General features: G+C 58.1%; 1 protein-coding gene across 21 annotated transcripts in view; it reads left to right on the top strand.

The window, feature by feature from the left end:
- Positions 1 to 22,872, top strand: part of MACF1 (microtubule actin crosslinking factor 1) — a 145,647-nt gene that overhangs the window by 88,216 nt on the left and 34,559 nt on the right. For all 21 annotated transcript variants that reach the window (XM_062593776.1, XM_062593789.1, XM_062593793.1 and 18 more), the window contains 5 exons: positions 18,314 to 18,475; positions 18,664 to 18,834; positions 19,643 to 19,809; positions 21,272 to 21,431; positions 21,889 to 22,215. In XM_062593776.1, coding sequence (XP_062449760.1) covers positions 18,314 to 18,475; positions 18,664 to 18,834; positions 19,643 to 19,809; positions 21,272 to 21,431; positions 21,889 to 22,215 — 987 coding nt within the window. The remainder of the gene's footprint in view (positions 1 to 18,313; positions 18,476 to 18,663; positions 18,835 to 19,642; positions 19,810 to 21,271; positions 21,432 to 21,888; positions 22,216 to 22,872) is intronic.

The raw sequence follows: 22,872 nt of genomic DNA, 5'->3' as shown, positions 1-22,872 counted from the left end.
CTGATGTTTGTAACCAGTGAAGCTTCCCTGCGGAGAGCGGGGCTGCTCCTGGCTGAGCAGCTCCATTAGGAGTGGTGATGAAACACAATCTCGTTGCAGTTTGCTTGATCGTTGCAGTTGCGAGCCGTCTAAATCCCAGTGACCTCAAAGATGACCCTTTAAGACAACAGCGGCCGCGGCCGTACGAGCCGGTGGCAGGGTGACAGGGTGGAAGTGTCCTTATCAGGAGTCACTCATTAGCCTTCGAGGCCACCCGGTGCAGTTGAGGTCTTTGTCTGCAGAAAGCTTAGTGGAAAAATGAAAGTTGCGGTAGCGATTTTAGGGCTTTGCTCTGCAACGGCTGCAAGTAAGATGGGGCAGAAGCTCCAAGGAGGGGGCTGGAGTAACGACTGGTACGTGATGACATTCCTCCCGCGAGCAGCTCATCCGGAGAGCAAATATTTTTGTACGACTCAAACGTTGCACAACAGATACTTGTCAAGCCTAATCTTACGGTTCTCTCCAAGGGAAACCGCTGTCCCAGCTATCGATCAGCGCGTGGAAGGGCATCGCAGCCTGCGAGCGGAGACCGCCTCTACGCCGCGGTGAGCGTACCGGCGGAAGAGCAGCGGCGCAGGCAGGCTGGGGCTTCGGGGGAAGCAGGGAATGCAGCGGAGTAAGGAAAAAAAAATGCTTAGCAAACACTTCTCGCTAAATAGTTCATGCTCCGGTGCCGAGTGGCCATCCTCCCTGAAGACTGCTGCAAAATTTGGCAGGGAAGCGGGGCGAAAGCGCAGCCCACCCGCGGCGAGCCAGCCCGGGGAGCGGGACGAAGCCGGCAGCGGGCTCCGCGGGCTGGAGCCTCCCGGCGCGCCAGCACCGGCGCTCGGGTTCGTGGCTTGCCCGCGAGGATGGGAGCGGGGCGACGGGTTCGTTGTACGGGAGGGAAACGCGCCGCTCCGGCGTCGCCGGCCCGGAGGCCGCGAGCCGCCGTGGTCGCCCGTGCGTCGGTTCCCGAGCCGAAACGCGGCTGTGCGTGGCGGCTCCTAGAGCCCTGCGGCCCTGCGGCCGGGTCTTGCTCCCACCGTTTCCTCCCCAGTCCTAGGGGTCCCTAGGGTCCCTAGGGTCCTAGGAACTGCGAAGCGGCGAGGTTTGGGCTGGCTGCACGTGGGAATGGTGCTGCTGGAGCTCTTTCTCCTGCCTCAGCGTCCTTGCAGTTGCACTGCTCAGGAGAGGGCTTTTTTGGTCATGTTGGCTTTTATTCCTCAATGTCTAATATCGGCTGCTAGCGGACGATATCAAAACTGTCTCCTTTTTGAATTGCAAAAAAAAAAGCGTGCGCAATGTGTCTGATGAGGGCCAGAGGCAGCTCTTCGGTTTGGGGAATAAGGTCTCCAGATGTGTTCCTTGGACCTGCATGTGGAAGGCAGAGCTCATCATTCAGGGAATTTGATTGCTGGGGATCTCCAGAAGTGGTTTTGATCTGTCTGTCCAGAAGGCTCAAAGGCGGGCAGATTTTATGTCTTAAAGCATTAATTTTAATGAACATCTGTGTAAATGAGATGCAAATTAGGCATGGCCCCAGGGCTCCAAGCGAGTTGCCAATGCAGCCCTGACAAAGGTGGGCACTTCTGTGGGCTCATTGTGTCCAGATTTTAATAAAGAAGATATATTGAAGGCTCTGATTGTGACACCACGAACAGATGACTTCTGAAGCAATTTATACTTAAAGCAGCCCGTATATTTTTTTTTTCTCCTGCCTGCAAACCTGCCTCAAACAAACTTGCCCCAAGAAGAAACAGCCTGCAACAAACCCTTAACTTTTGGAGAACTGACACCCATGCATTTCTCTTCTGTCTCCCCAAATCCTTTTCTAAGGTCGCAGAGGACCTAGTCCTGGCTCCGAGGAGAGACGAGCCTGGTGTCAACGCTCTGCATAGTCGGGTTGCTTGCACGTAGCAGGGCGGCTGGGAAGCAGCTGCCGGCTCTTGCCCGGGGGAGCCGTGTTCGCAGCAGAGGTGTTGCGGTTTGCTGCGCGTTCGAGCGTGGTGGGGAGGATGGTAAAGCACCGGGCGGGAAGAGGTCGTCTGGTTTATCCCCGAGCTTTCTGGTGAGATCGAGCGCAGCCGAAAGGCATTTCTGCGGTTCGGAGTCTGTGCATATATGGACATCCTAATGTATCGCTTCAGATACAGCTGTGCTACAAATAAAATAATACGGTTTTAGCTTGCGGTAAGCTGCCAGCCAGAGGAAAGGAAGCTAATCTTTAACTCTTGGTCTTCAGCTTGAGTTTAGCCCAAGTTCTTTATTTCTATCGCTGCTTTGTGGGTCAATCTGTATAGGCAAAGCTAAGTTTGCTGGGAGCGCTTGCTGTTTGCTGCGTGACGGGGCTCCGGCATCGCCTCCGGTGCCCGAGCGTGGTGGAAGAGCACGGCCGTCCTGCCCAGAGCGCGTCTCAGCGCCACGGGAAGGGGCAGCGCCGGCCGGAGCCCCCCGGCACGGCGCTGCAGAGCGCGGGAGCCCGCCACGTGTGCGTTCGCTTCGGGGAAAACCGGACTGCCTTGGCGTTGCTTGTGAAGGCAATAAACCCCGTGTGCTTCTCGGAGGAGTCTGGATTTTGGGGGGGTTGGGGGAGGTTGGTACAAAAAGGCAGTAAAAATTTGCAAATTCTTGCTGCGCTGTACCCCACTAGCAGCGTGCAGGCCTGGGCGGTTTTTCCCTCCATCCCTTCTGCTGTCAGCTTCGTTTTCTCAAAGCTTATTGCAATATTAAATTTTAACGACTGAAATCAAATGAGCCACAGTTGAGATGTTTCTGCGTGTAACGGCGGCGTTGGCTCAGTTTAGCAAACAGCAGAATTCCCCCGGCAAGTAATCCCCAGGGGCCGCGGGCGGTGGGAACGCGTTGTCCCCTCTCGCGTAGCAGCACCCCGGCGCCTGCCAGACCCCAGTTACAGCCGTTGCTCCCTGAAGCCTGGCGAGAGGGAACCGTGCGCTGGACGGAGCCATCGGTGCCGTTCGGTGCGAGAGAGGCCGATCTTGGTTCGCAAGCTCTAGGAGAGGAGGTGGCGGCTGCTGCTTTGTAGTGGTGGTGCCGGGAGCCCCAGGCACGGGCTTGGCTCCTCTGTCCCAAGAGCATCCGTCAGTCTGGCCTGCTGGAAGCCTCTGGAGTAGAATTATTCCATGTTTTTTGGGGGAAGACCTGAGTGCCTGGGCAGCTTGGCCTCCGGCTCCTACTCTAACCACGCTCGAGCCCTGGTTTGTTCACTCGCAAACCGTCTTTTGGCACAATGGATTTTGAGCTTGGGTTTGAGGGCTTGTCTGGTGCTTAGCACTGACAATTTTGAACTGTGAGCTAGACTCTCTTTGGGTCGTAGCGTTAGTTACGGATGTTTTCTGGAGTTCCCACGTTTCACCCACAAGGCCGAGAGGAACAGGCAGCCGTGCTGCGCTCCCGGGTGCCCGGGGTCACCGGAGCCTTTCAGGCGTCCTACGGTATAGGGCGATGCTCGGAAATGAAAAGATGCTTTGCCTTTCCAAAAGCAGCGCGCCAGGCGACGCGGCTTCCTTCTCGCGACGGAGGCTGGAGCCGAGAGGGCGCAAGCTGCCTTCCCTTTCCAAGCTGCGCCGCGAGTCCACCGGGAACGTCCGCAAGCGCCTGAACAGCTTCACCCCGACGCAACCCGGGAGGAAGCAGCAAACTGGTTGACCGAGCGAGCGAGATGCTTGCGCGCGCGTTGGAAGGGGACGGGCCGCGGATGCGGGCGGAGGTTTGCACCCCGGCGGGCGACCGCCTCCGGGGCGATTTGCCCGGGCAGATGAGCGCAGCGTTTGAGCGCGGCGCAGGAATGCTCGCGAGCCGGGACCTGTCGGAGCTGGCAGCCGCAGCAGGTTTTATCCGTGATCTTGCCTCCGAGTAATAATTAAACCCCACCCTTACCCAAACCCGAAACGATGGGGAAAATTGGTGGTTTTCGACCCCGAGCCTCTGGCTCCGAGAGGCCCGCGGTGCAGAGCGGGTGCTGCCGGAGGGGTCGGCCGAGCGCTGGGCAGCTTTGCCGGGACAGGCAGCACGAAGCGCGGTGTCATCTCTGTTTGTCCGTCTCCTCTGCTGGGGAGAGAAATCCACGTGCTAATGAAACGCTGTTCACCAAATTAATGAATTTGCAGCAGCGATGCTTAGCAGCAACAAAGGACTTTCCAGTTCGCTTTTTTTTTGCAGCAACCTCGGGAGCGGGTCGGAGGGGAGGACCCTCCGGTTGCCACAGGGAGGTCGGTAAAGCCGGGGCGAGAGTTAACCGCTGAGCAAGCAAAGCCACCTCGCTCCGTGCTGCCCTTCCTCCTCCTGCCGCGAGGCTCTCGGGGCGGTTTCGTGAAACCGGAGTTGCTCAACGCGCTGCGCTCAGGCAGTGCTGCTTCGTGCCAGTAAAGGTTTTATCCTGGAGGATGAGAGAGGGGGAGGGGGAATCCCTAGACAGCAATAACTTAAGACGCATTCCCGTTTTATTTTAGAGCGGGGCAGGTCGTGGGGCCGGCGGCACCCTCTTCGCCTGCTTTAAAAGAGAAAAAGGAAAAGGGAGAAGGGAGAAATCCCAGGGGTGGTGATGCAGTTGGTGAGTAAAGCCATGAAGAGCGTTAGTCATCTTCCCGTTCAGATGCCGCTCTCCCTCCCCGCACGCCGGGTGCTCCCGCTTCCCGGTGCTCCCGCTTCACTGCCGGGAAGCGAGCGGCCCCGCCGCGCGCCCGCAGCAACGGGAGCGACGGGAGCGGTGCCGAGGTTTCTCGGAGGTTTTCGTAGGGTTTGCAACATCTTAGCGCCCATCCGATGTCCTCGTGCTGCTGCCCGAGGCCGCCGCTCGCTTGGGAGCCCTTCGGCGCTCAAAGGAGCTAAGGTTTATCCCGTTCCCCCATCCGAAAACAGCAGATAAAAGTAATCGTAGCCTGAACGCGGCGCGGCGGGGTGTCCCCGCGCGTGCCGCCCGCGGAGCCCGTCTGCAGGCAGCAGAGGAAACCGCGTAGCCCGCGTCGGGATTGCGAGTCTGAACTTGAGCGCGCAAATGAAGCCGGGAGCTGATGAGCGGAGATATTTATACCGCATACTCAACGGGCTATTTCTCGAGGCGGCAAGGCAGCAGGCTCGCAGGCAGCGCCCGCGCGCCCAGCCCCGCATTCCCCTTCTGCACGGGCCTTTCGGGCCGCTTTGGCGGCAATTCAGCACCCACCGACCGGGGAGGTGGGTCCCCATCCCACGTCCCACGCCCGCCGTGGCCCTGATGGGGCAGGGAGGGGACAATCTGCCACTTGTTCTCCTGATCTCGCAGCCCAGCTGATGGTATTTTTAACCCTTATATGACCGTGAAGGAATGCGTGTGGCTCCTTGGAGTCGTCCAGTTCGGAGCAGCTGGGGGGGGACTGGGCTGGGAGCAGGGACAGGCTGCACAATGGTGTCTTCTCGTTGAACGCTTTCCAAACCTACTTAAAGTATCTCTGGCTAGTATTTTGAGCATCAGCAACACGAGCAAAAATGCCTCCTCTCTCACAGCTGTTAAGCTGTCTTAAAGGCACCGTCTCCCTTGTTGGAGAAGATGCTGATGAGTGGAAGGGAGGTGGTTCTACCTGGACTCTGGGCAACGGGTGATCTACTAGGCCACTGTGGAGAGGGCTAACACTAGACCTGGTTGCAGCAAGTTGCCAAAGCTGAGCTGAAAAGCGTCATTTGTGGTATTGGAGTGGCGTGGCCCCTACGGGCTTCTGATCTGGGAGCGTTGTAAATAACTGTGTTTGCAGAGGAGACGCTTGAGCGCAAGTGGCCCCTGCAGCACGTGGCCTCCTCGTTCTGTAGAAACGAGTTTCCTCAGAAGAGGAGAAGAGCAAAACACGTGCCCGGGCTTGGTCCTCCCCAAAGGCGGCATCGCTGGTGTGCACTGGTTCATCGAGGAGCCATTGATGAGTTTTGACCTTGTCAGTGGGAAGGCAGGAAACACGTAGCACCTTTGCCTGAGCAGAACCTGGCGTCTCAGGGCAAGCTGAGAGCAAGAGTAAATTCAATTGAGAGCTGCTGAGAATGGCCAAATTGTAACGATTCTCCTCTGACATGCACACACACACAAAAAAAAAACATTTATGCTGTATCGAAACGTTTCTTTCAGGAGTCAGCTTGGGTCGTGGTTCCAGAACCACCCACCCACACATGCTTTGGTTACTTTGCCAGGTGTCAACTGGCCCGCGCGGAGGGAGATGGCCGGAGGAATGTCCTCTTGCAGAGGAGGGTTCGTTAGCTGGTGGTGTTGATACTTTGCAGTGTTTCCAGGAGATACTAAAAATACCAGCTTTGCATCGGACCAGGAATGCTGAGTTCCCAGAGAGGCGGAGGAGATGGGCAGCCGTTGTCCAGCGTGGCTGGGCAGGGGAGGAAGACGTGCCCGTGCCCGGCCCCGGCCAGCGTGTAGGTCCAGAGGTGAGACCTGGAGTCCAGGGCTCTGCGGAGAAGCAGGAACACATGGGGCCCGACGTGAAATCAGTTTGAAGCGAGCAGATACAAGAGCAACCGGCCCCGCGCGGTTGGGTGGGATTGGGCCGGGCGCTGCTGTCCGCGGCCCGCCGCGAGCCCCGGGCTTGCCCGCGCAGCGCCGCAGAAACGGCAGCTTCCAAGGTCTGCCAAAAGTAGCGAGTTTGGAAAGAAAGCGGCAGCCGTGAAATGGAGATGAAGCCCTCAGGACTTGCCGTGGGGGCAGCAAAGGCTTTAAAGAACGCCGCTTCCCCACCTCCCGCGGTAAAAATTCCCTCAAAACCGCAAAAAGCAGTTTCTAAGGCCGATTTTGAAGGTGCAGGAGTCAGCTTTGTGCTTCTGTCCCGGAATCGGGGTGTTTGTCGGATCTCCCTCGTCAGAGCTGCTCCGCAGAGCTGAGCCGAGAGCTGGGCCACTCGCGGGCCAAACGCCTCCGCCCGCTAGGATCAATCCCACTAAAAATCCCCGTGTAGGAACAGCGCTGCTGAATTCCCGACACAAGCTGCCGTCGGCTTTGGGGGGACACTCGAGTTTTTATTCCCTCCGCCTTGCTTGGACGCGGCGTGACGTCCGGACCCAGCGGTCCAGCTTCTGCCGCGGGCTCAGGAGCCCGTGCGGGGTCGCGCCCGGAGGAAGCACCCGGTCTGAAGCCAGGAGCTGTCCCGCGGCCGCGCTTGGCCGCCGGCGCGACCCGGCGGAGGTGGGTGAGCGCGTAACGCCGAGCTGGGCTTGCCCGGGCACGGGCAGGAGGGAGGTGACGGTCCGAGGAGGAGGAGGAGGAGGAGGAGGAAGGTCCTCGGTCGTCCCCCGGGCTCGTCGACGCTGCACAGATCAGAGGCTCGGAGCCGTCCGCCAACTCTCTCGATAGTCACCGAAACGCAGGTCCCTCCTTCCCAGCTGCTCAAATACTTCAGAAGAAAGCTAAAAATACAGCGGTTTCCAAATAGCGCTTTCGCGCGTAAACAACCGCTGGAGCGGGGAGACGGGCCGGGCGCGCGGCCCTCGCGCTGGGACGGCGTCCGTCCGGCGGCTCTGGGGAGGCGCCTGCCTCGAGCCAGTTTCCCAGCGCGTTGGTTTGGTTTTGTCTCCGCTGTTTCTAAGCGAGCCTGAAAAAAACCTTCTGAGCGGGCTTTAGCCGAGCTGCTTTGCTGTGACTGACCGAGCGGCAGCCGGGTCCGGAGGTGGGAACGGTGCTCCAGGGCCCTGCGCGGCCAAGAGCAGGACGGCGGCTGGCTCTGGGCGGTGCAGGGAGCGGAGGCCTGGGGAGGTGGCGTCCGTCCGTCCGTCCTCTCTGTGCATGGGAGAGCTTCCAGACATCTGGCTGCTGCCCTGGGGCTTGGGCGGGTGGGAAAGCAGAGACTTGGCGGGGAGGAAGCAGGAGCCCATGAGCGGAAATATCCTTGCGAGGAGCGAGAGGTGGAGATGGGTGGGAAGGGTGAGGAGTTACGAGAGCTGAGACAAAAACCTGTGCTGGCAGCCGGGTCGCGAGCGGGAGCGTTGGCATCCTGGTGCCGGCGTGAGGCAGCGCGGCTTCGGCACCCACCGGCTGGCACCCCAGATCGGACGCGGCTGAAACGCAAGCGTGTAGCGGAGCGGGTGAAGGGAGATTTGCTGGCTAAGCAGAAGCCGCGTACGGGGCCCGGGGGGCTCTCGGCCCATGCCGCCCTCCTCGAACGCTGAGCTTCGGGGTCCGGCTAGCTGCGAAATGAGCAGGCACGCTTCCCTGAGCGCTGCGCTGAGGATCTGGAAGCTCTATCAGCCGTTTATTTCAGTAACAGAGATTGCCGCTGGCAGGTTTCCACATACCAGAGCCGTTCAGAGCCATCGGAAAGGACAAAAATTCAAACGGGACCTTCCCGTCCTGCCCCGTCCCTCTCTAGCGCTGTGTAGCGAATACGAAGCTGGAGCAAAACCCTGAAGCGAGGGCTGCGGTTCCCGGCGCTCTGCTGGGGGCTTCCGCGGCCGAGACGTTCCCGTTGCCGCGATGCCCGGTGGCCTGCGCCGGGGGGAACCTGCTAGAGCTTGAACTCAGATCTGCAGGCCAGACACGGCAGGTTTTTAATTGGCTTTGGCGCTCGCCGAATATCTCCCTAAAGGTTTTAGGGATGGCGGGGGGATGCGTTAGAGGAAGACTTGGCTTGCTTTTGGCACGTGACTTGGTGAGGAAATAGGAAAAGAATTTCTGGCTGTGAAGCTGGCAGTTCCACATCGAGATCATTCTTTATAGTGGAACAAAAAGCCTCAGCGCCCCCAGCCTGGATTCCTGGAATTCCTCGCGGAAGGGGCCCCCGAGCGTTTAACGGTCCTGCCCGGGGAGCGCTGCAGCAGGCAAGGTGGTACCGGGGGGAGAGGCCCGGGCCGGCTCCGGTTCAGAGCTCTGGAGCTGTGCGGCCTGCCCTTCCCGTGTTGTTTCAGCTGCATCGAATTAGCAGCACACACCAAGACCTGTTCCCCCGCCGTATAAAAATCTGGGCTTTTGCTCGGTGCCGGAGATGAGCTCGGAGGGTCTCGGGACGTGTCGGAGGGAACGTCGGCGGCCGAGCCAGCCGCGACCCGCGGTACGGCCGTCCCGCAGCGCTCCGACTTCGGAGCGGGGCACGCAGCCGCGGCAGGCCGGAGGGCGCTCCTCGGTGGTTAACGCAGATCGTCTGTCGTTTAGCTGTCGCGGGGTGGGACTGGATGTGGTGAATACACAGTTGCCAAGTCTCCATTCCTGCGCCCCTTCCCGCCAAATTTCTTTGGTCGTATTTAATCGTGGAAATAAGAAAAGGGGTTTCCAAAGCTTTCTCGTTGTTCCCAGGTGGCTTTCGGCAATGTGACATGCGTTTCTGCGTTTCTCTTTCCAAATCTTGAAAAGCTCCTTTTTTTTTTTTTTTTTTTTTTTTTTCCAAAATGCTTGTTTCCATTTTTCAGGAGGGAGAATGATGACTTGGGGGGTCGGGTCTCCCAGTCGCTGCTCGCTGCAGTTTGCCCTCCCAGCGAAGGAAGGGGCGCGTTTGCCCTCGGTCGTGCCGGAGAGCCGGGGGCTCGAGGCTGCGGGGTCGGGCAACATGGGTTCGCCTCGCGCCGGTGCCATGAGCTTCCTCCTTGACCTTGGGCAATGCGAGATGGTTTTGGAGGTAGCGGGCACCTGCGGCGTGCTCTGAGCTCCCGGACTGGTGGAGGTGCAGCACGTCTGAAAAAACAGGTCTTTAATCTCCCTTGGTTTTGATTTCCCATCTGTAAAACGGCTATATTGCATGTCAAGGCAGCGCGAGAAGCTTTACTGGGAAGTTGCAATACAACGAAGATAGGGGCCAGCCAAGCTGGCCTGGGTTAACGTCTTACAGCGTTACAGCTAGAGGAGGAGAGCGCGTGTTGGGCGCTTCTGTGTATTAGGAACCTGTCAGGCCTTCTCTTGTATTTTTAGCCTGTTGTTATAATTCAGCCGTGCAGTAGCAGGAAGCGTGTCTTGCGGGTGTGCGATGCCTCGGGTGGGTTGTTGCCTAGAGATGCGCCGAGGCTGCTTCGAGCCCTCCTGCTTTCTCTCCCCGAGTCTGTGACTTCCCTCTCGGCATCACTTCGAAGCGGTGATTCACGCGCTCAGCCTGGCTCCCTTTCCCAGCCCCGCGGCGGCGGCGGTTTCACATCTTTCCCCATCTCCTAAGCGTGGGAGGAATGAGCGGGGCGACGCCGGGGCTCGGGGCAGGTGACCCCGACGGGGGGGGGGGGGGGGGGAGCCGGCCGCAAACCGGGAGCGGTGACGCCTAACGCAGTGCCGTAGATTGATTGATCGATCGATTGATTTGTGCCGCCGCAAAGCCGTATTCCGACGAGTTGGGCTGCGCGTCTGGGCGCCCGTCGGCGGAGGGGCAGCGGGCGGCGGCGCTGCGAGGGAAGCGAAGCGAGGGGAGAGGGGGTCGCCGGGGCCCCGCCGGGACAAAGGGGCCGGCGCCGGGGCGGCCGCGGGCCGCCGTCGAGCCAGGGCGTTGCTGCTCTTTGTCGGGGGATTTGCGCGCTGCCGCCTCCCCCGGAGGAGGAGCCAGGCCCGGCTCGGCTCGGCTCGGCGCGGCGCGGCGCGGCGGGGGAAGGGGCGGCGGCGGCGGCGGCCCCGGCGGCGTTGCCCCCCACCCCGCCTCGCCGCCCCCGCCGGCTCCCCGCGGCCCCGGCACCCCCTGCCCCGAGGGGTGGGGATGGGAGGGGGGGCGGGGGCCGCCCGCCTCCCCGCTCCGCCCCGCCGCGGCCCCGCCCCGCCGCGCTCCGGCCCGGCCCCCGCCCGCCCTCCGCCGGAGTTGGCAGCGCGGCGGGAGCCCGGTGCTGGCGGCGAGCGGCGGCGGCGGCGGGGCCGGAGCGCGGCGGCGGCGGCGGCCTTGCTTCAGCGCGGCCTTTTGTTCCGCCGGCGGGAAGTTTGGCGGAGGACGAGGAGGAGGAGGAGGAGGACGAGGAGGAGGAGGCGGAGGAAGGCAGCGGCGGCCGCTTGTCATGCGGCCCGCGGCGGCGGCCGGGGGCTGGCGGCGGGGGAGGCGCGGCGCCCTGCGCGCACAGCCCGGCCGCTGAGCCCCGCGCCGCGCCGCGCACAAAAGGGGCGAGAGCGGCGGCGCCCCCGGCCCGGCTCGGCTCGGCTCGGCTCGGCTCGGCCCGGCTCGGCCCGGCCCGGCCGCCGCCCCCCCCGGCATGGCCGGGGCGCCCGGCGGCGCGGAGCCGCCCCCGCCGCCCGGCAGCGGCAGCCGCCGCCGAAGTTAGTGCGAGCCGGGGCCGGGCCGGGCCGGGCCGGGCCGGGGGCAGCCGCCGGCCGCAGCTGCGCCTGTTCTATTTTTTTTTCCTTATTTTCCCCCCCTCTGCCAGCTCCTGGGAACTTGGGGGAATTCATGTGGATCCATTCCCTTTCCATTTTTGGATACGTTTTAAAGCCTTTTTCTATGCTTTTTTTTTCTTCTTCTTTTTTTTAAAAAAAAAGAACCCCGACAGCCTTTCTCTGTCTGCCGCTGAAGGAATCCGCAGCGTGTTCGCCGGCGCCCCGGGACCGCCGAGCTGGGAGCTAGCTTGCTCTCGGGGGTGTTTGCTCGCTTCGGGGGACTCCGGCCGGCGCGGCGCGGCGCGATCGGCCCGGTGGGGTCGGAGGAACAACAATGCATCGTGTTTTTGAGACAGGAAGCCTCCGAGTTTGCCCTGAATGAAGAACTTCCTGTGTTTAAACTTGCACGAATATCCGCTGACAAGCTTAGTTCAAATGAAAACACTAGATTCGGGGGGAGAGGCTAATTCAGACCAGCTGGACTTTTGCAGGACTATAGCTGGGCAGAAAATGAGAGGAACGGCTCCGGGCTCGGGCTGCGATACATGACGGGCCCGGCAGAGCAGCGCCTTTGTTATTAAAGGACTCGCACCGGATAAATTAACAGCTTCAAACTCGCCCGCAGCTTCTGTCGCAGATGATGATTGGGAATATTTATTGAACAGAAGCTGTCGTACTCGGATGGTTTTTGCTGACGGAGTCGCGAGGAGAGAGGGACGTTGCCTTTTTGAAAAAAGCGAGCGCGGAGGGAGTGATTTGGCTGCGGGGCTTCGGGGGGTGGGATGTGCCGCGTCGCTGCTCGGGACCGCCGGGATCGCTGGCCGGGCTGCGGAGCGCGGCCGTAAGGAGAAGCCTCGCTGCAGATGGGAGCTGGCGGCTGGGGGACTTGCCGCTTCCCCGGCGCGGAGCACGGTTCGGGGGGTCCGCGTCGCCTCTGGGATTACAGCGCGGAGCCGAGCGTTTGGGATCCGCTCGCGATGCGTTTGCTGTGCTGGCGGGTGAGAGGTTAACGGGGTCGTTTCGTCATCTCTAAGCGAGGAAGCATGGGCAAACCACTAAGCAGGCCAGACTGTTTACGGCAGAATCCCACTTGCCTGGGGAAGGGTGAGGAAGAGGATGGTTATATAGAGGATTGCTACGTCCCCCAGAGGTCCATATACGACACGATGAGGATTAATGAGCAAATCGATCAGGGATCAAAGCTTAACCAGCCTTCCAAAAGCACCCTGGATAAGGTGGACAGCAGTACGATATCCAGCAACGGGACTCTGGGGGCTTCCAACGTGTTTGAATCGAGGCCGCCAGAAGCTAAAAAATTAGACGAGAGGGTCATTTTTGATGCACTGAAACTCAGCAGCGATGTCTCCAAGTCGGCACCGGCTCCACCCAGGAGACGTCCGAATCCTGAAAGGAAGGAGAACGTAAACAGGAGGTCGTGGAAATCATTTATGCCACCAAATTTCCCTGAGTTTGCAGAAAGGATCGAGGCCTCTCTGAGCGAAGTCTCAGAAGCTGGTGCCTCAAATCCCTCCCTTCAAGAAAAAAGGGAGTCAAGTGCCATGTTAGCCGAGAGCTCCGGGCATTCGGACCACGGGGAGGCCATGTCCGAGTCTCTAACTTTGGAGCATGTCTCCAAGTCAGCCGGCACCGCAGAAGTTTTGACGGCAAAGCACTTAAATGAGGACTGCTATGACTATGCGCAGGATGAGTGCCAACCCCTTCTAAATCCAGAAGATATCCACCTCGCTGTTAGGGACTTCTCGCAGGGTCACAGGCTTCCGAGTGCTACCTGGCCACGAACGAGGAAAAATCTCATCAGGGGAAGCCTGAGCGACGGGCACCAAGAGACCCTGGAGGCCTCGGAAGTGGACTGTACCGTGGAAAATGTGAATCTCTCTCCTTGCCTAAGCGAGGAGCTGCTGGATTCGGGACTGAATATTCTCATCACCTCCAATCTCAGAGAAAAAACAGAGTCAGAGCTGAGATTTGAGGAGGATGAGAGATGGGTAATGATGGAGGAGTGGGAGGAGGCGACACTGTCAGAGGGAGGAAAGACTGTTCTGTTGACAGATGAGAAAAAGAACTGTTGCTTGGCAGATATTTCAGAAGAAAGGGAACAATTAACAACCGCAACAGACCCTCCTGCCTCCGTCCCGGGGACGGCCCACGGTGGTGGGGCGCTTGGGCCACCGCTCCCCCATGAGCTCCTGGTGCCCGGAGCCCCGAGGGGTGCCCATCGCCCCCTCGCTGCGGGCGCGCGCAGTACTGAAGACGTAGCAGTGCAGTGCGGAGCCGAGGACTTTGCTCCAAATTCGGAGTGCTCCGTCAGTCCCGTTGTCCCCGAGCAGTTCTCTGACACAGACTCGGTGCAGATGTTCCTGGAGCTGGAGAAGCAGTGCCTCAATGAAGAGGAGGGAGATGGAGCCGTCTTCCTTGATTTGGAGGTTCAGGTCTCTGCGGTAGACTTGGAAGAACCGGACCTACAGACAGACTCAGAAAAACTTGCTGAAGCAACGATTGAAGCGTGCGAGTATCCGGCTCCTTTTGAAGCCAGTGCTTCTGACTCTGCTGTCGTGTCTGACCTGGAAGACTTTGATGGCACATATAGCTCGCAAGTGGTGAGTACAGTAGAGCCCGCTACAGAGCCATACTCGGAAAGGGAGACCTTGGCCATCACCCCAATGGATTCGGATGGAGCTGTCTCTCCCAGCCCTGTTGTTGCAGTGGAGATGGCGTCAGTCCGATATGCATCAAGTTCAGTGGAGGAGGACGCCTGTGGCCCGCTGGTGGACCAAGACCCATGGGACACCTGTGCCATGGTGGGACTGGTGCCTTGTGGAGTGACGACACCTCCCGAGGCGGACACGAGCTGGGTTTCTGGCCTTGAGGGTGCAATTTCTCACTCTGATGTTTCTGCACTAGGGAATGATGATGGCCAAGACTTGCTGGTCACCGGCAGTGCAATAGCACAGCTCCCTGAGGAGACGTGCCCAGGAGGTGTGTCTCCAGTGCGGTTGCTGCCTTGCTGGCCCCCAGCGCCAGCCCCGAGGGCCGAGGAGCTCGGCTCGCCCCAGGACTACTCTTTGCTGAAAGATGTTGAGGGGACGGAGGTATCCGATAGCCCCGAGCAGATCGACCAGCCACTGTCTGAAAGGACTGAGCTCACGAACTGGGACATCTCAGAGTTGGTCTCTGAGGATGAAGTGATGGATTTGGAAAAAGAGAGTGATGGAGCTGAGGGCCAGAGTCGTCCCGCAGAAAGCGTGGACGGTCGCTGCGGTTCCCTGACGCCTTTCTGTGCCGGTCCTGCGTCGGAGCAGGGCTCCGAGGCGCAGCTAAAGCGCGCGGGGTCCGCTGAGGGCCTCGCGCTGGAGACCCTTCCCCTGGGTCAGGCCCTGGCGTTGGCCACCCATGCGGGGGGGTCCCCACTGAGCGTGGCCGTCGCTCTGGAGGCAACACTAGCCGCCTTCCTGCCGGCCACCCCCGTGCCGGAGGCGGGCGTCTTGCAACCGGGAGACTTGGACTTGCTGTTTGCCTGTGCCTGGGAGGACAGACCGGCGGACGGGCCACCCGTGCGCGGGCAGACCCCCTCCCCGACGCCTGCAGAGCACGTGCGCGGGGTGCCCGGCTCGGTGCGGGCCTTCGTCGAGGAGGAGCCGGGAGCAGGCAGCCCGCTGCCCAGCGTGGCCTCGGCCATCCCGGACGCCTGGGAAGGGCTCCCTGGGGCACCGCCGGCTGCTGGCCTCCTGGTTTTTGGGGAGGGTCTGGCTGTCCTGGAGCCCAACGCTTTGGAGATACAACTAGCCACCGGAGATGCCGCCACGTTTGCCGAAGAGCTGTGCGCTTGGTGCTCGCCACTGGATGCTGGTGTGGCCGCCATGGTGATGGAAGAGCCTCTGGAAGCCCCGGCACCGTTTGCCGATGAGCCCGTGGCCGCTGTGCCGCCGCCGCCTGCCAACTTGCCGGATGTCGAGGTGCCGGCGCTGGAGGATGCCCTCGCCGGCCCCGCGCCGCCGGCCGCAGGGAAGCCAAGAACGGCGTCAGAGAGCGTGGCTGAGCTCCCGGGGGAAACGCCGGCTCCGCCGGAGGCTCCCGGCACGGAGGCTCCCGCCGCCGCGGAGGGACCTGGCGAGGCGACCGCGGCGGCGGCCGGCACAAAGGGGCCTCCCGCTCCGGCAGATGGATCCGTTCCGGATAACGAGGTATTTGTTATTCGGTCCCGCACGGACCGCGTCGCAGGCGCAAAATCGCTTCGTTTTGCGCTCGGGGGGCGGCAGCGGGTGCCGGTGCGGTGCGCCCTCGGCACCGCCCGCGCGTCCCCCGTCTCCCTCCCGGCCGCGGCTTAAACCCACGGGAAGGAGACGCGCTGGCGGGAGCGGCGCGTTTCCGCGAGCGGGCGAGGCGGGAGATTATCGTCGCTGCTCGGTTACCTCGACCGTCGTCCTGACGTTTTTGGGGGCTCGTTGCAGCGCGTGGTGCTCGCGCCGGCGAAAAGCGACGGGATCCCGCGGAAAGACTTTGCTGCCGGAGTCTCGCTGGGCGGCCGGTCGCCGCGTTTCGGGAAGGGGAGTTATTCGGGGGCCGAATCCCCGTAACGGAGACGCCGTGCGCGGAGAGGCGACGCCGCTCCGAACCCGCCCGGGCAAGGGGCTCCCGTCGCCCCCGCGGCTTCGGGATTCGCTTCGCGGCCCTTCGCCGGCACCCTCCTGCGCGGGACGCCGGGCGGCCCCGTTAAGCTGCAGGCGTGCCCCCGTCGCCACTGACCCCCGAGATCCCCCCACGGCCACCACGCGCCCGATCCCGCCCCGTTGCTTGAGTGCCGCCGTGTCCGTACCGTGCCCGTACCGTGTCCGTACCGTGCCCGTACCGTGCCCGGCGGCGGCAGCGGCGGGGTTAAGCGCCCGCCGGGATCACGGGATGCAGTCGCCTGGGAGATGAGGGAAGCGGGAGCCGGAGCAGGAGCGGGCGGGCGCTCTCCAAAGCGAGGAGGAGGAGGAGGAGGAGGAGGAGGAGGTGCCGCCGCGCGGCAGATGCGCTCCTGCTCCTCAAGATGTCTGTCCAGCCGCTTCGGGCCTCGCAGGCGCCTCGCTCCGCACGCGTTCCTTAACGCGCGGCGGCGGCGGATGCGCGTTAAGACTTGCTTCGCGGCTGAGTCACAGCGAGGTTAACGAACGAAACCGTCGGAACCTTTTACGAGCAAAGGAAAACAAGGGGGTTAAACAGAGCCGCTCTTCAGGCCGTTAGCCCGCGTGGTTGTCGTCTTAATGATCCTTGCGCGACGGTTGGCTCTTGGGTTGGACTTATTCACGTATTGCAGGTACTTGTCATCCGACATCGCAGCGTTCTGCTCGACCTCCCTCCCCGCCCGGCTCTTTTGAAGCCCTGCAGGTTGTTTTTGCGAAGTCAAGGCTCGCACCGAGGACGAGGACCATGCATGGTAGAAGCTAGCGCTAGGCTGCGGCCAGACGTTTGCGTGCCAGACTTATCGGCCTGGGCCTTTTGTGGGGTTGGCTGCCGTAAGCAGCCAGCTCCGTGTATAAACAGTAACAGGAGAAGTGTCTGGGGAATTGGTGATTTCATGTCACCATTTACTTTTTAGGATCGTAGCATAATTCTCCCTGAGCAAACAGCTCTGGACAGTGTCTTCCAACGCGCTCTTTGGTTAATACCTTGGAACGATACCTTGCTGCTCTCAAGCTGCTAAAATCCAGCAGGGAGAAATAGATTTTTCTTTGAAACAGGGCAAAGAAAATCAAGGCAGTCGCTCTTTCTCAGGCAGAGGCGGAGGCCGGGTGTATGTTCAGTTTTTTTTTTTTTTTTTTTTTTTTTTTTTTTTTTTTGCTTGCTTTGTATTCCCTTAGAGATAAAAGCAATTACGTGGTGCAGAGGTCTGTGCAGCCCGTCATCCGCTGCTTTGCTAGGAGAGAGTTTGCATTGTGTGTTCTGTATTTGAGATGGGTGTTTTAGATGTTGCCCATGTCCTTATAGTTTTGGACGCGGCAGGGGGAGGCATGCTTGAGAAAGAGCGCGGGCGGCCGCCCGATTTCAGTCCCCCCTGCTTTCCAACAGAGAAGATGTTGCAACGGGGACGAGGGCTGGAATCCTTTCCAGCGTTCGTTACGGGCTGACCTGTGCTCTGTATTAGCTTGTAGTCCAAGGTCCCAGAATAAACAACGAGCGAATCCGCTCCCTTTTTTGGGGATGGCGTTGCTCGCTCGGGCTGCGTCGAAAGCCGCCTCCGCGGCGTGGCCGGGCCGAGCAGCCCCGTCGGGGCGGGCTGGAGATGGGCACCGGCTGCCGAGGTCGGCCGCCTCGGCAGGTAATTGCAGCAGATGTGAGGCTTTGATAAAGAGCACTCCTCTCCTTCGTGGAAACGGGATTTTCCCTGCTCTGTCTTTACAGTGGTGAGCTTCACTTGCTCTCCTCCTCCTTCTCTGCCCAATCTTTTTGTTTTTAAAAGCTTTTCCCCACCAGATTCCCAGGCAGGATAGTGCCAAAAATGTGGCACAATAAATGACTCTTACATTAGTTGCCTATTGCCTTTGTCTTTCGAAACGCAGCTCGGTTCCCAGCGTGTGTAATTGCAGCGGTTAACACAACTTTCATGGGAGTAAGGTCTCGCGTCTCAGCAGCATCGCTGTGAGAATCGCTTGGGTTTTTCCCTGGCAGCGTTGTTTCCAAAGCCTGTGGCTGACCACAGCCAGCGCTCTGCTCTGCACCACTTCGCTCTCTCCACCTCGTTCCTGGAAGTAGTGCTTTGAAAAAAAGGGATTTTTTTCCTTTGAAAGCAGAGGTGGCTGCATGGAGATGCCTAGCAGTGCTCTGCACCAGAAAATGCTGCACCGTACACGTGGCTGGGTCGGGGCAAGGCAGGTGCTTAAACAAACTTACACAACTTGGTTCAATAAAAGTGGTGCAAGCAATCTTGCAGAAGATACTGCATCTTCTCTTGAGAAGAAAACCTAACATATCCGTTGCGTGGTGGAATCAGGGGATTGAAGAGCAGCCCACAAAATATAAATACCTTTTCTCTCACACCCTTCGCTTGCCCAGATGTTCCAGAAGGAGCAAGTGGATCCTCTCCAGCTGAAACTGCAGCAAGTGAATGGAGTTGGTCAAGGGCTCATCCAAAGTGCTGGCAAAAACTGTGATGTCCAAGGGCTGGAACATGACGTGGAGGAAATCAACACGCGCTGGAACACCCTCAACAAAAAGGTGAGTGCTGTGGGGAAGGGGATGCAACTGGTCCCACTGGAGCCCACAGAGGCTCACTGGGGTCCTATAGGAGACAGGGTATCACTGGGGAATTGAGCCGAGAGGAGCTGCTGAGCCTCTCCCCGACTGCGAGGGAGATGCCACATCGCTGTGCCACATCACCGCCCTGGCGGTACTCTGCTGTGTAGGTGGCCCAGAGGATTGCCCAGCTTCAAGAGGCCCTGTTGCACTGCGGGAAGTTTCAGGATGCCTTGGAGCCCTTGCTGAGCTGGCTGGCAGACACCGAGGAGCTCATCTCCAACCAGAAACCTCCCTCCGCTGAGTACAAGGTGGTGAAAGCCCAGATCCAGGAGCAGAAGGTAAGCAAGCATGGGATAACTGGTTGGCTGCCTTGGAGCAGGAGCTCTGGATGGCCAAGCAGTAATTTGGTCCAGCGGTAACAGATGAGGTGCAGCTGGGATGTCCACAAGCCTGCTTCTTCCAGAGCGGCTGTCCCCACATCCTAGCATTACAAACAGCTAGCTTCTTTGCCCAAACTGGCCATTTCTGTGGTTGAAATCACCAGCGTTATTGTCATACTACTTCTTGAAGTTTGCTGCTGGTTCTGCTGATTGCCCATGTTTTTCCAGCCCTAGACTTGGTTTTGTTTGTGCTGATAATTCTGTTATGTCAGGAGCAAGCTGGTGTTATAGTTACCAGTTTGGCTGTTTAGACAAAATGAGTATACAAACTGTAAGAATTGACCCAACACACACTCGTGTTTATGAAGATAACAAACGTGGGTCAGAGTCTGCTTTTATGAACATGCAGATGAAAGTGGTAAAACATTTTAAAAATGAATCTGTAAAGAGACTTGGTCTGACATACTGAGACTGTGAAGAAGAAATTTAAAGTGAAAGGGAAAAAAAAAGATCCTGATAAAGTTTGAGGATGGGGAAGCCTCTTAAAACTTCTCTGGAACCAGAAGTGCTTTGAATCTCCTTTGAGCTGGTTTTGATGGAGGAGGAGGAAGAGAGTGTGGGTATCCCACTCGTCTGGCTCTGGTCTCGGTGCTTATTGATGCTTTTCAGATGCATACAGAAATTTGGTATCCTTAGGGGAGGAAATAGTTCTGCTGACTCAATTTGATAACTTATATCCTCCTTTGTTCTCCTACTGCTATTAAAGCTGCTCCAGCGACTTCTGGATGATCGCAAAGCCACGGTGGAGATGATTCAAGCCGAGGGTGGGAGGATAGCGCAGTCAGCCGAGCCGGCAGACAGGGAGAAGATCGTCTGCCAGCTGGAGAGCCTTGAAAATAGATGGGCAGGACTGCTCAGCAGAGCAGCCGGCAGGTAAGAGCTGGGCGAAGAGACCTCGTTGCCCCTCAGCTTTAATGGGGCAGAGGTTTCACTGTGTCCAGTTGATGCTGGCACCAGTGTTAAGCGCTTGCACTGTTTGAATCCTGGCTCATCTTCTGCAAACTGCACTGCTTTTTCCTGAAAGCTGGGCTGTGTGTTTGAGGTCGGAGCGCAGATGCACGCTGCTGTCACTGAGACGTGCCCGGCTCTGCCGCGGCTCTACCGCGTTCCTGGCGGGATCCCTTGCAGACAGGTTGGATGGCCCAAATGAGCAACCACGAGCTGCACTGTCCTCGGAGGGTTTGCTTCACTGCCTTAGTGGACAAAACCAAATGCAGGGACAATTTGTCCCGTAATCCATGGCGCCCAAAGTTTTACAGAGCTTGATTATTTGTGTCTCTTAGAGGAAAGCTAATTTGTGACAAAAATGTTACTGTTCTTGTTCCGGTGTTTGTTTTTTTTTTGCATGCTGGCTAGGCTGGAGCCTGGCTCGCTGCAGCTTCATTGCTTGCATGCACTGGTCAGCTAAACAACAGTTTGTTTAAATAGTTCCTGCCAACATCAGCTGTTCAGTTTGCTGCAGGTGTTAACTCACTAGTCAGTCTGCGATTGTGCGATAACAACACGTGGAAAGCATGCAGAGATTTCTGTGCAGATACATCCTGGAAACAACAGCTGGAAAACATGAGAAATCAAAGCCTACTTCGGGAGGTGAAGCAGATAGCAGCAGTTTACAGTGTTAGGGAAGAGCTCAGATTAAACAAATTCCCATCAGAGGATGGATGTTATTTTTATTCCTTTAAGCTTTTTAACATTTAGCTTTAGTGGGAACATCCTGTTGACACCTTTCTGCTGCCTGAATCTCATTTACAAGTCGCTTGTTGCTACATACGCTAAAATGTTGGGCTAGGAGTTGCTTGTGAGGGCCAGATTTGACCTCCTGGTGCTTTAAATGGTTGTAGATGAGATGGTCTGTCCATCTAGCACGTGCACTAGGGCCCAGGTGTCTTTGAACAGAAGCTCGGAAACACCAAGAGTCTCGCTACCAGCTGACCATGTTGGAGGATGAGAGAGAATGATGTTAGTGAAAGAAAAGTAGCATAAAGGGAGCTTTTCTGCTGCCTTCGCTGAGAGCTGAACTGAACCCTAAGGGAACAGCTGCAGCAAAAAGCTTATGCTGCAGTTTCTCCATGCTGCTTTTTGTGTTTGGATCCACAGCTTGCCTGACAAGGTGTCTCACCTTGCGCTCAACAGAGGCGCTTCTGTTCACTCTCTCTCTTGCTTTGGTTTCTGCGGTATTTCCACTCTGGCTTCTGGTTCTGTGGAAGCCCGTGAGCCACTTCCTTGTGCCAAGCTGTACTGGCAATCGGGCGATGCTTCAGCTCTACGTTGCTTCCCGTTCCAGTCTCCAAACGGGGATCTGTTCCTTAGCTGTTTTCTTACGCTCCCAATTTAGGCAGAAACAGCTGGAAGACATCTTGGTTCTGGCTAAGCAATTCCACGAAACCACGGAGCCTATTTCAGACTGGCTGTCAGTGACAGAGAAGAAGCTGGCCAACTCCGAGCCCATTGGCACCCAGACCGCCAAAATCCAGCAGCAGATCAGCCGCCATAAGGTAGGGCCCCACGCGTCAGCCGAGGGCTGCTGGTGGAGGTGGTCGGTGTCAGGGCTCTCCTGGATGGATGTTTCTGCTGTGGTGAGGTGGTTCTGGCATGAGCAAATTTTTCTGGCTTGTGGTGATGAGAGAAGTTTTCCAGGCTGCGTTAAACCAGGAGAAGGCTGCAAACACCTAACCTTCTCTTTGCTCATAGCCCTGATGTGAAATATTTACCTGATGTCTTTGTATCTCATAACAAACATATCTGGTTCTGGATAGAAAAGCCATTCCTGTTTTTGTTTCTTTTAAACTTTTTTTTTTGTTGTTACACTTTGCCCGTTCACCTGTGGGTTTTGTGTCTTTGTCCAGTTTAGTTGCATTCATTGTTTCTGTTTTCTCCTTATTTTTATCCACCCTTTTTTTTTTTCCCACTCATTTTTGTTTCTGTTGTCCATTTTGTCCTCCTGGCTTTCAGGCTCTAGAGGAAGAGATAGAGAGCCACGCGGCTGAGGTGAATCAGGCGGTCAGTGTCGGGCAGTGCCTCTCCTCCCTGAGCTGCGCTGCGGAGCAGAGCCTGCTGGCAGAGCAGCTAGACTCTCTGCAGGGCCGGTACGGCGAGATCCGCGACCGGTGCTGCCGCAAGGCAGCGCTGCTCGAGCAAGCGCTGTCTAACGCTAGGCTCTTTGGGGAGGAGGAGGTGGAAGTGCTCAACTGGCTGGCTGAGGTCGAGGACAAGCTCGGCTCGGTATCCGTAAAGGATTACAAACGGGACGTCCTGCAGAAGCAGCATGCCGACCAGCTGGTATTTTCCATTTTCTTCCATATTTATGTTATTTATTTTTTTTTGTTGCATTTATTTGTTTTATGTTTCTGGTCTGACTTTAATTTTAACCAGCAGCGGAACACGCTTTGCCTTTCTGAGGCTTGGGGACATGTAAAGAGATTTCATGTGTTAAAAACAGTAATTGCAGCCCCAGAATGGGTTTCTTGGAGGGGGCAGAAGGTTCAAATGATTCATGTACTCTGTGAGCAGTGTCTGAGTTCACTTGGCCACTGTTTGCCTTTAGAAGGCTGGATGTCGTTTCCGAGAACGTGAATTTGTAGAGCCCGATGGGGTTTGCTGAGCTAGGCTGGCCACCAAAGAAGCAGTCTGTTTCCACTCTGTTAGAGCCATGTAAACCGTGTTAAGAGCACGGTTATGTATAATAAAAGTCTGAATTATTCAGTGTTATATGAAGGTTTGGGATGGTTTTGCCGTAAGATTTGCGCCTTTGGGTCCAGTAAGTCTTGATATGTTCTATAGCAAGAGAAGGTTGGATGGACTCGTATCTGATCAGCTGTCCACCTTCCTACATTGGACAAGGAGAGTAATTAATACTCTCTTTAACATCAACCTCTGTCCTGTGCTGAGCAGCCTGCAGGACTTGGGGACCTGGCTGCAGAAGGATCACTACAGTTT

This window comes from Rhea pennata, chromosome 23 (assembly GCF_028389875.1).
Source record: "Rhea pennata isolate bPtePen1 chromosome 23, bPtePen1.pri, whole genome shotgun sequence".
NCBI lineage: Eukaryota > Metazoa > Chordata > Aves > Rheiformes > Rheidae > Rhea > Rhea pennata.
Note: the sequence above shows the minus strand (reverse complement) of the source record. Positions and strands in the feature narration are given on the sequence as shown.